We start from the raw sequence: 12787 nt of genomic DNA, 5'->3' as shown, positions 1-12787 counted from the left end.
ACGGGTTGTGCCACGTCTGATTCGCCTAATTATTTCGTAGTCCTTAATTGCTGCGTTGAATTTGGCTAGCCGCCTGCGGTGGTTGCGGTTGTACTTTTTCTTGGTTATGAGTCATTGCAGACCCGCCTTGGCCACCGACATTTACAGGAGCCTGACATTGGTATGCTCGACTTCCGCTTCCTTCGGCGCTTTTATTCGACGCATTAACGCCACCGTGTAGCTGCAATGCTTATGTTCCTAAACCTACTGTGTCGCTCGTAGCGTTTTGCGACACTGCATCGCCATCATCGGTTTCGCAAAACCTCCGGAGCCGGACTGAATGCCCTTTTTTAAGTGGACGTTTACTACAGAAAAGGAACACAAATAATACATATACAGACGAGAGTCCCAGAGTCAATAGACCGTAGGGGTACCCTGGCTTATCAGTACTTCAAAGGATTTGTGTAGAAGCAGCAAATGGGCGTAAGAACCCAACCAATGAATACGCAGTGTGTAACACAAGAAATCAGCATTTTTTGTACATACACTCAGAAAGGTAGCATAAGCTAATGCAAAAGGAGATACAATAAATACGTACATAACACAAAGGAAGCAAATGCAAATTGTCACGGCATGGCGTTTTGCACACGCCCGGCCACCAAGAACAACAGAAACAAAGGATGCCTCGTGGAGCAACCAACCAACTAACAGCACCCAACCAACAAAGCCACGTGCTGAAGAAGAAGGGAGACACGAGGCGGCACGAGAGAGTACCGGGTGGCAGCGGCACTAGGGCGTTCGTTTTATAGAGCCACAAGTTCGCCTTTTAGCAAATCTGTTTGTCCTTTTACTTTTACCGCCCACATCATCTTCTTAAGTTTGTGCCTGGCTACAATATGAGAACATTGGGTATAACACACAAGAAGACAGAACAGGAAATAATACACCAATAACAAGAAAGATATTTTCTGTTTTCTTAAACCAAGCAACAGGTGGTGATGATTTTGCAGCCATGGGTAAATTATTCCAAAATTTAACAACCGAACAAAAATTACTTTTTACCGTAATTTGTGGGAACAGTTTGTAGTAAGACATTATTACTTGTTATTCCACTAGCTTCAATTCTTTACCACACGTAGGCTTCGTTGCGCCCTCCGCCAACACGATGGCCACGATAAAACTGGTCGCTGCCCAAGTTTTCCTAGAGGTTCGGCCACCGTACGTCTCTGTCCCCGGCATTCTTTAAAAAGTCAGCTCCGAAATAACACCCGGGATCCTTCATCACAAGAGTGAGAGCTTCTTGTTCAGAGTCCAGCCAGACATTTCTCCCCTTGATCAGGTCTTTCTTGTTTTCCCACACCGGATGGGGTGCATAAAGTCACCAGTCAAAGTCAAGCGACTGTCTACCCCCGATATCTAGGGCCTGTCGGCAAATATTTTTGAATCAAGGTCTCTTGAGAGGACTTTTGCAGACATTCAGCACAAAGGAGCTACCCTTACGCCGTTTTTTGAGTGGAAATAACCGCATCGAGTACGTCATCTACGTTCCATATGCCCGTGTCACATCGCATCGCTGAAACGTTGCGCCGAGCCAGGGTCGTGACCGGGTTCTGTGTGCCGTCCTAGATCATCGTAAACATAAGACGTGTAGCCCAACACTTCTCCCTGCCCTCCGGTTTTCTGCAGGGAAATGACATCTCCAACTACCTGAGCGCTTCTGGAGTCCATAAATTGTTGGAGGTTGCCTGCTTGCGCCGATGCCCAAGCCAATTCCACTGCCAAATGCAGTGCTGCTTTCTGTTCTCACGGTGGTCCCTGTTCATGATTATAAGACCCAGTTGCGATTTCAAAGGAAAGTGAGTGGTTGTCTACACAGGCAGCCAAGCTGCTGGCGAAGCAGCAAAAGGATGGTCACGGGTACGCGCCAGCAGTCACTAGCGAGAGAGGGTGCTCCCCGCGACGCACTGCCGTGCTCACGGTCGGCGCTGACGGCGCTTCTGTGCTGTTTGGCACCGAGGAACAAGGCAGGGGTCCAAAAACTGGCACGTCCACTCGGCACCAGGAGAACCCCAGGGTGATCAATTACACAACACAGTTTTCGCATTAACTATTCATAAGTGCTTAGGTTTAATATAATGCAATGCCGAACTATAAACCGCCGTGTGACAGAGACATCACATACCCTATTGGCCATCGCAGAACGCCATTCTCCATCCAACTCGGCAACGACAGTGACGCAGCGTAAAACTCAGAGGAACACTCAGAAACGTTCGATTGTACATATTGGCATGAACCATGCCTTGAATTTCGTTTTGTGCTGACATTTATACTTATACAACTTAATACTACCAAATGCGAACAGTTTCATTGAACCTCCGCCACAGCACATTTCTCTTCCAGTACGTAATTGCTAACGTCGCCATCGAACAAGATGATGATGATGATGTTTGGAGTTTAATGGCGCAAGGCCGACTAAGGGCAAAGAGCGCCAAACAATAGTGATTACATGAAAGTGGCATGGAAGTAAAAGTAGAACATTTCAGTAAAAATAAACAAAGTAAAACACAACGTAATGAAAATGACTGGTGTAAAGGGCCAGGTTGTCAACATGCATGATAAGAAATGAGATGTAAAAATTTTACGTCGGTAAGAAACTCGAAAACGTGTTTGATTGAAAACATGGCTTCATCTCCTAAGAAGTATGATGGGTGTGGTGGAATATGTCGCGTGTGTAGTTGTGGGAAATATTTGTGTCGTGTTGTGTCGAGTGCCTTACATTGTATGAGGACGTGCATCACGGATAGGGCCTCTCCGCACCTGCTGCACAGAGGTCTTGGAGACCCCGTGAGAAGGTGCGAGTGCGTTGCATGAGTGTGCCCTATCCGTAATCTAGCCAAGGCAACTTCAGTGTATCTATTACGTGTGTCGGTGGTGTATGGTCCCAAGTGTGGTTTTATTACGTGTAACTTGTTGTCTGTTCACTCCAGTGTGTTTGCCATGTTTTGCGAAGTTGTTGTCTGATGTGTGGTTTTACGTCGGTGTAGGGTAATGTGGTTATGTCTACTGTATTCTAGAGTGTAGCAGCAGCAGCCATTCGGTCTGCTGCTTCGTTCCCGGCTATACCACAGTGGCCATGGACCCAGCAAAGAACCAGTTCAAATTTGCGTACATACACACATATAATACCCTTGACGATCAGATTGACAACGTGGTTTTTCGAAGGCATTGTTGACGACAGTGCCCGCACAACACTGAGGGAATCTGTATAGATAATGGATTGTGGGATGTGGCTTTGAAGTATATGATTGACAACAAGAAGTACACCGTAAGCCTCTGCCGTAAAGATACTAGCATGACTATTCAGAGGTCTAGTGACATTAAGGCCGGGCCCATGCGCCGCGCAGGACACAGAGGTGGAAGTCTTAGAGGCATCCGTATAAAATTCCGAATAATGATACTTCTCCTGCAAATACAAGAAGTGCTGCTGAATTGCACATGTGGGAGCTCGGTTTTTATCTACCTGTGCGAAAGATGTCTCGCATGACACGGGGCGGAGATGCCATGGTGCTATGAAATCTGTTACAGAACTTTGGATGGTGTCTAAAAAGGAGACAGCAAGCTCTGACGCTTCCTGTCTAACTCTGTAAGAGAAGGGCGCAGAGAACGATGGTCGATTTAAAAGGAGTTCAGTGATGGACGTATCATGAAAAACTGATTTAAAAGGATGGTGAGACATGGATGAAATTTTAAAAGTAAAGAGGAGATCTGTGTATGCTCGCTGACGTTGTAGGTTCCATTTGTTGTACTCTACATACAGGCTTTCAACTGGACTAGTTCGGAAGGCACCACACGACAAGCGGAGCCCTAGATGAAGCACAGGGTCCAGCAATCTGAGGGATGTTTTAGTGGCTGACCCATAGACAACGCTACCATAGTCCAGTCGTGAACCTATTAGGTTGGTAAAAACACGTAAAAGAAGTTGTTTGTCAGCACCAAAAGAGATGTGCGACAGAACCTTCAGGATATTCATTGTTTTTAAGCATTTATGTTTTAGTTGTTTTATGTGTGGGATGAATGTGAGCTTTTCGTCAAAGATTATACCTAAAAACTTGTGTTCCTTTTTGACCGGAATAGAGGTACCGTGGAGTCGAATGTCTGGATCCGGCCGAATGCCACGCCTCTTAGAAAACAGAACACAAGTGCACTTCTCTGGATTAAATTTAAAACTGTTGCTATCTGTGCAATCATATAATCTGTGCAATCATGTGCAAACAAGTGCAATCATATAAGTACCTGGGTGTCACCCTATGCGATGATCTTAGCTGGCGCCGCCATATTGCTAACGTTATATCATCTGCAAACAAATCTTTATGTTTCCTTAAGCGTCACCTTCGGCGCGCCACAAATAAAGTAAAAGTGCAGGCGTACAAGTCACTTATCCGGTCTAAATTGGAATATGCGTCTGCAATATGGAGTCCACACCAAGCATATCTAATCGTCTTACTCGGGGAAGTTCAAAACCGCGCTATTAGGTTCATTCATTCTTCGTATTCGTATAATACCAGAGTATCATCCCTAAAAAATCGGCACTGAAACTTTAACGTCCACCTCCGTATTTCCAGCCTCTCCATTTTTTACAAATTCTTTCACAGCCCGCTTTGTAATCCCTACATTACTTCACCAGCCCGAATACGTCATTGCCCTAGTCCTCCACTTCATGTCGCCCAACTATGTATTAAAACGACCAAATTTCAAAGTCCTTCTTTTTATGAACTACGAACGACTTGAATGACCTTCCTCACGACGTAGTCACCGTTTCATGCCAATCAAGATTTTGGGACCAGTTGTCTACTGATCTCTTGCAATGGACCATTCATGACGAATTAAAAATTCTATTGTCGACCCGCCCTTTATGTAATACCTCCTCGAGCGGTATATTTCGAGGAAAATAAAGTGATGATAAGATGTTTTCATGATGATGGTTGGATGTTTATGGAACAAGGCCAACTAGGGCAAAGAGCGCCAAAACAATGGTTAAATATGACGGATTAGGATGTAAATACTGAAATTGCTCAACAAAAGCAAAAATAAATCAGTAAAATCAGTAAAAGACAATGAGGATGGCTGGTGTAAACGGCCAGGGTGTGATAGTAAATAGCATGAACTTAGGTGCAAAAACTACGCGTGATATGAGATAAGTTGTAAAATTTGATATCACTAAGAAACTTGAAAGTGTGTTGTAGAGGAATCATAGGATTATCCGCTAAAAACAATGCTGGGTGTAGTGGAATGTGTTGTCTGTAGAGTTGAGGGAAGTGCTTGCGTCTAGTTGTGTGGAGTGCTTTGCATGTAATGAGGACGTGAAGTACAGACAGGCCCTCCCCACACCTGCTACACAGGGTTCTTGGAGATTCAGTGAGCAGATGGGAGTGTGTCGCGTGCGTGTGGCCTATCCGTAATCTAGCTAGGGCAACTTCGATGAATCTGTTGTGTGAGTCACTAGTGTATCGTCCTAGGTGTGGTTTTATTATGTGTAACGTGTTGTCTGTCCGTGTACTCCAGTCGGCTTGCCATGTTTTGCGAAGGTGTTGTCTTATGTGTGGCTTGAGGTCAGTGTAAGGTATTGTTGTTATGTCCACTGTATTTGCAAGTGCAGCAGCGGCAGCCATTCGATCCGCGGTCTCATTCCCCGCGATTCCAGCATGGCTTGGAACCCAGCATAGGATTAGTTCAAAATTTTCAGCATATATGGACATTATTGCATTAAAGACAAGATTGACAATGTCGTTTTTCGTGGGTCTGTGTGAAGACAATGCACGCACAACCCTCAAAGAGTCTGTAAAGATGACGGATTTAGGAATTTGTTTTAAGTGCGAATGCACTTCTTAAGCGAGCCTGAATCGTCCGCCGCCGTTGTCCGCATAGCAACAGCTGCGGGTGCGCGCGCTCCTCGTCTTCCTCCTCGTCTTCCCTAGCAACGGGGGGAGATGGGCGCGCGCTACTCTCCTCCTCCTCTCTCCGCTCAGTGACTGCGGGTGTTGGGCGCCTCCTCTCCACTTCGGGCGGGAGAGCTCTCGCTCGCGTAGCGGGCGCTCCGCATTCCGACGCGTGAGGGCGCTCGTGTAGCCCTCGCCGTAACGGCGGGCGCTACTCTCCTCCTCCTCTCTCCGCTCAGTGACTGCGGGTGTTGGGCGCCTCCTCTCCACTCCAAGATCACGATATCCACCGTAATCGCGCAATCAACAACCGTGCATTCGCACTTACACACTCTCCCCCTCAGGGAAGTGCGAGGGAATTTTTTTTCCAGAATGTGCTGAACGGTGACTAAAATGCCATAGGCTTCTGCTGAGAAGATAGTGGTAAGTACGCTCATGGTTATGCAAGAATTAAAGTTAGGACCACGAGCGGCGCAAGACACCATAGTTGAGGTTTTCGAAGTATCAGTGTAAAATTCGGCACATTTATATTTATCCTGCAGGGACAAGAGGTGCTGCAGAATCGCAGCACCTGGAACCCTGTTTTTATCCATTTTGATAAAAGAAACATCACAACAGACAGGCTGCAGTTTCCATGGTGGCATAACGTCAAAAAATGATGATGTGCATACATCTAAAAACCCAACAGCAAGACCTGAAGCTTCCTCTCTCACCCTGAGTGAGTAGGGCAAAGAAGCAGATGGCCGATTCGAGAATAGCTGGGTTGCAGATGTATCATTGAGGATGGGTTTAAAAGGATGGTTACTCAATGATGAGACAGCATATAATAAATCTATGTATATTCGTTGATGATCCAGGCACCATTTGTTGCTTTCAACGTACAGACTCTGGGCTGGGCTAGTGCGGAACGCACCAGACGCAAGGCGTAGGCCCAAGTGGAGCACTGGATCAAGCATTTTTAGTGCGGTTTTTGATGCCGACCCATACACGACACTACCGTAGTCTAACCGAGACCCGACCAAGGCGGTAAAGACACGGAGAAGCAGCTCTTTGTCTGCACCATAGGATTGGTGGGAGAGTACCTTGAGGATGTTTAGTGTTTTGAGGCATTTATGCTTAAGTGCTTTGATGTGTGGGATGAACGTGAGCTTTTCATCAAATATGACACCTAAAAACTTGTGCTCCCTTTTCACAGGAATAGGTGCACAGTTAAGTGTAATATGAGGGTCCGCGTTAATCCCACGCTTGCGGGAGAACACAACACAAGTACTTTTGGCCGGGTTTAGTTTAAACCCGTTAAGGTCCGCCCAGCCAGCAAGTTTCTTAACACCAAGCTGTACTTGACGTTCGCATATTGACAGGTTACAGGATTTAAAAGATATTTGCACATCGTCTTCATAGATGGAACAGGAAATGGTCGGCGGCAATGCCTTTCGGGGGGAGTTCATCTCAGATGATGTTTTTTTGTTTCGTTACAAGAGCGCGGCCCCACCCAGTTATTCTGTGTTTCAAACGAAGCTCCCGTTTGCTCCTTCTGTCATATTCCGCGCCGGGCAAGCTTGTTTGATGGGGAAAGGCCATCCTATTGTAACTAAAGGTTTCTTTTGAGAGATCATCATTTAAATCTCATTCGGAGATTCTTGAAAGGAGAACATTCTGAGATAAATGCATGCAGAGCCAATGGCACTGCACTCGATTCACCGACGCTGGACAATGGACGTCATTCTATTGGCATCTTACTCGACGTTTGTATATTCTTCTGGTTTGTTGCGGAGCAGAATTTCTCGCCAATAAACGTTATTTTGAGAAGAACCTTTCCTGGACCTTCACTGCGTCACACCTGGTTGCCCATTTACAACTTGTAATAACTGCTCCGGTATTCACAATGGTTTTTATTCCTCTTTTCCTACTTAAGACGGGCAGGCCAGCTGCCCATGCACAAGGCCGTTGTCAGAGCTATTGGGTGCCATGACAGGTACGAGAGCCTGGTGTTTAGGCAATTAAATCGACGCGAGCACAGCTAGGAATGCCACTTTTTGCGGACCAAGCAACTGTAAAACGTTTCTTTATTACAGGTGGAGATTATGGTTTGTTAAAGTGAGTGCAATTTAAAAACAAAGGCTTTTTTAATATATGCTTCCTATTATGCACTCGCAATTTATATCAAACTACAACCGTATTCAGAGCCGTGATACATGATTTACAAATGGAAGTGCAATGCGCAACCAGCTAACAAAATGGGATGCTGCATGCAACTCAGAGTACGCCTGTGTACTTGCCTTGACCAAACGACATTACTGCCCTTTCGACTGGTTCGCTCCGGTGCCTTCGGCTTTGCATGTACACGTAAGACCGGATGGTGAAGTTGAAGTTACGGCGACACGGGTCAATCTTGAAGACGACGTAGCGATCGGTTGCAGGCAGGGTCATCTTCTCGCTGATGTTGCCTATTTTCTCTGTCAGCGTCACCTCGAACCCGTCCAAGTTATCTTCCTTGTACTTCCATGAAGCACGAATGAAGTGGTCACATTTTGCAACAAGCTGTACATCAGTCGGCGCACCTGTAAGCAAGAGTGTTTTATCAACTTTTATCACAGAATGAAATTTCCCGCACACTTATCGGCGTCATGGTGCACCCTACGATTATCCACACCCTAACCTTCTTTGGAATCCCGTCATGAACTGCTGCGCGCTCACATAACGACTCCCTACCAATACTCTTCGAGTTATGCCCTCCACCGCCAGGACGGAAGCATCCAGAGACGAAACCACACCAGAGCCGCACCCCTTACAAGAGACAGTGATCGGTAAGTTCTTGACGGAAGAGATCTCGGTAGCTGACTGTACGGAAGACAGTGCTCGCCATCTTGCTTCACTGCGTACTAACCGGTTGTTTGATATAATGAGGACAAGAATGTGGTACTTTTCACGGTGGTGAAGAGCGGATTGATTCGGAACATTTATGTTCACTCGTTTATAAAACAGCTGTTGCCAAGTGCTATGCTCTCACTTATTCATTCGTATATTCCTGTGAGAGACCAACGCACACCTGAACCTATGTACGCGTGTAGCCAACTGCATCTGTACATGAATGCACGCTGTTGTGTACATACAATAGCGTTCGAAGCGCGAATTGACGTTGATTATTTGCCGAGTTTCAACAGCTGACTGAACGGCTATAGTACGGATATCAAGCGTCTGCACATTCATTCAGGAATAACGTAGTAGTCAAACTTTAGAAGAGTGAGCTAAAAAGAGTGCTATTTGTTGGTACAACTCTCAGCTTTGAATGCTGTAAGGCGGGATCCTAAAAATGCCCACTCTGTGAAAAAGCGCCGCCGTTGTTGTTCTAGTTGTCCAATCATGAAAATGGCCGCCGCAGTAGAGAGGCAAAACACGTGTGCGATCCAATAGGATTTGAACCCGGGTCTGTACGGTAGCAGCCCAGTGCTCAATCAATTCCGCTAACTATTTTTCAACGTGGTATTTATTTCACTACCTGTCAATGTAAAAAACAATATTTACAACACATATTTACAACTAATAGGTTCACATACAAATGAGTTGATTACAAGCTAAAAACCAAAACTAAACACAATGAACTAAGTACACTTAGTATTAAACGGGGGTAACATTGAACAACTATTAAGGTGGGGATACCAATCAGGGCGAAAATCATTTTTGTCACAGACGTCATTAAGATTTAATGATCATATGGCAGAAGTGTGCCGTGGAAGAAACCATAGACTCAGCGCGCCTATCAAGCAAGCGCGTTTTCCGTTAATTATGCAGAGTGATGAGCTACGTCAACTTTTATTTCTTTATTGCATGGTGAAATACACTCAAACACAACGACTAGAAAACCAGAGTCAAGTAAACTAGAGTGAGCGAGAAATAAGTTTACTGGGAGAAGCTCATAATCGTAGGCGTCGGCCAAGAGCCCTTACACTCTAGAAGCGTCCTCTGCCAGCTGGATGGTCCAGGCATGACCCACTTGGTCGGAGCTGAGCAACACCGTCTCCCATTTCTCCGCCTGAGTGATTCTGCGAGGGGGTGTAGCCGACTGCGGGCAAGCCCATGTTATATGTCCTAGGTCTTCCGTTTCCCTTAATTTGTGGCACTTGTCTCATTATTGCAATGGGTATCAGTAGCTGTGCGTAAACGGGTTAGATACGAACTCGTCCGAAGTAGTTGCCATACGACAAGCGGCCTCTTATTGAGTGACGGATGAGCGTGGAGGAAACAGGTCCTTCCCAGTCGGTAGTGATTTGTTATGTCCCTGTAGGACACGAATTGATCCCTACCCGACCATCGGAGCGGGTAGGCGGACGTGGTGTTAAATATCGATGTCTGCTCAATCGGCGAGTCCTCGAGCCGCGCTGCGCGCGCAGTCGATCCCGGTCACGCCGGAGTGGGCTGCAGGTACCCATATAAGGCAGATGTTTCACGGCCGCGCATAGCGACGGAAGCCAGATTTAAAGCGAATCTAACCAGAAGCATCTGCAATCAAGTAGACAAGAGAATACACTAAATTCAGGGCAAACACAAGCTCTGCAAAATTCGTGCAAACGCACATGAGTTCAACAGCGCGGAACCAGTCAGGTGGTTGCAAACCCTACACTTCCTCCGAAATACGACTTTCTTGATCTATAGGTGGCTCCGGCATGCTCCGCAATCTCAACCCTTTTTCTGTATTTGCACACTGCTACCTCCACACGTTCCCAGCGTACAAAAAAAGTTGTCATGGTTGCTGTGCTATTATTTGTGGCACATACACACTTGGGGGATTGACCAAGAATCGGGATGTTGAGGGGAAAGGCGCCCGCTTCACAAAATTCACAAATAATAATAATTCGAAACTTTAAAGTGGAAGAATAGTGCATTCCCAATGACCACAGAATAGAACACGTGCACACGAGCCGCGGAAAACAGTGGTTCTGGTGAAGCTACGGCATGTGGAAGTCTTCTCGTTGACGTAATTCGCGCCGTAAGACATCGAACCGAAAGCAAACAGAGAGACACATACACGGTGTAACAGAAAAGGAGCCCCTCGAAGTAATTCGCGTCAAAGAACAAAGAGATAACAGTGAACATGCAGATGCAATTACGTTACAGCAGTAAACAAATGTTAGTATTTATCTCAAGGCATTCGCTTCAATGCACGCAAGCAGACATAAGCGCTCTGAGGAGATTTCTCTTAGTAATGATTGAGTTGTTAGTTTGAGTGTGTGTACGCAGCTTTACTAGAAATTCTGCCCTTAAGGAAATTGGGAACAATCGAAATTCACGACAAATAACATGCGAACAAATACATTATGTGCTAACAAACGTTCCTTGCTGAATGAAATACACCTGGAAATCAGCTATATGCTTTCAACGACTCTATTTTACGCTTCTATATGGAATGTTATAACATATGAAGGTTTTCCTAATCTTATTAAGTATTTTTTTCTTCGGGCTAGGAGATGATGTTAAACAGAGTAGACCGCAACTACCTCTCGACATGTCACTGTTACTGCTCATCGTGGTCCTCTGCGGAAAAAAGTACATCACTACGTCAGTGAAGTTGTACCACGAAAAAGACTGCGTTTAGAAAAGGACACTCCAGAATGAATCACATCCATTTCATCAACCAAGTATTGCAAAAATGCCCAGTAATGAGCCACTTTACCTGACATTTATAGACTATCAAAAAGTGTTTGATTCTGTTAACACAGCCGCAGTTATGAACGCCCTGAAGAACCAAGGAATAGAGGAGACCAACCTAAGACTCCTAGACGACATGTATAAGGACTGCACGGGCAGTATGACCCGTCACACGCAAAGTGGTAAACTCGTGATCCGAAATGGGGTGCGACAAAAATATACCGGCTCACCAAAATTGTTCCCACCATGTCTGGAGAGTCTATTCAGGAGCCTTCCCAGGGAAAATTTAGTCTTGCAGATAAACGGGGAACACTCAACCATTTAAGACGACCTACCACCCTGGTATTCTAATTCGTTCCTCCACTTCAACCTCCAGCGGAGGAGAGCTTTGATATCTATTTCCCCTCGCGGGATTGCGGAAACCTTTCCTCAGCCGAGTCGAGGAAATGAATGGAGCGGAGGAGGGACTCAGAATACAACCCATAAGCAGCCATTGGAAGCCTACCCGGACCCAGAGATTCTTAGCACCTCCTGCAGTATTGCTTATTTTCCCGCCGCCTTCAGTAGGGGAATGCAGATACTGGGGACTGGAGGCCAATAGTGTGATTGAGTACTTATTGGAAGGCGTTTTGTAAAATGAACTAAACCAGGGTTGTCAAATCCTTGTCTGGTGAGGTAACGCTGTCTTGTGTACTAGGGAGCCCTGCCTCATATGGTGGAACCTGTCTAGTGCAGCCTCCCGTGGTATCCGGCGTCGGTGTGACCGGAACAGGCAGCATTTCGGATCATGTAATGGAGCCGTGGTTGCTAAGCATCGGTATGCTCAGAAATCGTGACACGCTCCACTGATTCGCATAAGCTGGTAGATCTAAAAACACCGCTTTCTATTGACTGAACAGTTATCGGTTTAGATTTGAGGTACAGTCTTTAATGCACTATCGCATTTCATGACATTTATATACAATGCCTAAAGGCGTAGAATGTGCCGGCGCTTCGATCCTACCGCGGAACCAGCGAAGCGGATACATACGCGCTATTTGAGGGCGTTTGTGGGCAGGTGCATTGAGCGCGCAGGGGGAGCGGCAACGCTCCCCGGCGCGTTCTCTGTCCCACAGCGCTTTTTAAAGAAGATGCGATTAACCAGATGCGATTAAGATTAACCACTTGCGATGTTAATCTTGCAAGATGCAAGGGTGATCCCGATCAGGAGAAAGGATTCGGGTGCA

At 46.0% G+C, this 12787-nt stretch overlaps 1 protein-coding gene across 1 annotated transcript in view; it reads right to left on the bottom strand.

The window, feature by feature from the left end:
- Positions 1-8171: 8171 nt before the first annotated feature.
- The window catches only part of LOC144167898 (fibronectin-like), a 103238-nt gene continuing 98622 nt past the window's right edge, over positions 8172-12787 (bottom strand). The window contains exon 5 of the mRNA XM_077697034.1: positions 8172-8476. Coding sequence (XP_077553160.1) covers positions 8172-8476 — 305 coding nt within the window. The remainder of the gene's footprint in view (positions 8477-12787) is intronic.

The sequence above is a fragment of the Haemaphysalis longicornis genome, unplaced genomic scaffold, assembly GCF_048455015.1.
Source record: "Haemaphysalis longicornis isolate Haplotype H1 unplaced genomic scaffold, Haemaphysalis longicornis Haplotype H1 scaffold_2, whole genome shotgun sequence".
Classification (NCBI taxonomy): domain Eukaryota; kingdom Metazoa; phylum Arthropoda; class Arachnida; order Ixodida; family Ixodidae; genus Haemaphysalis; species Haemaphysalis longicornis.
The sequence above is the reverse complement of the archived record's forward strand: the minus strand, read 5'-3'. Positions and strand labels throughout refer to the sequence as shown.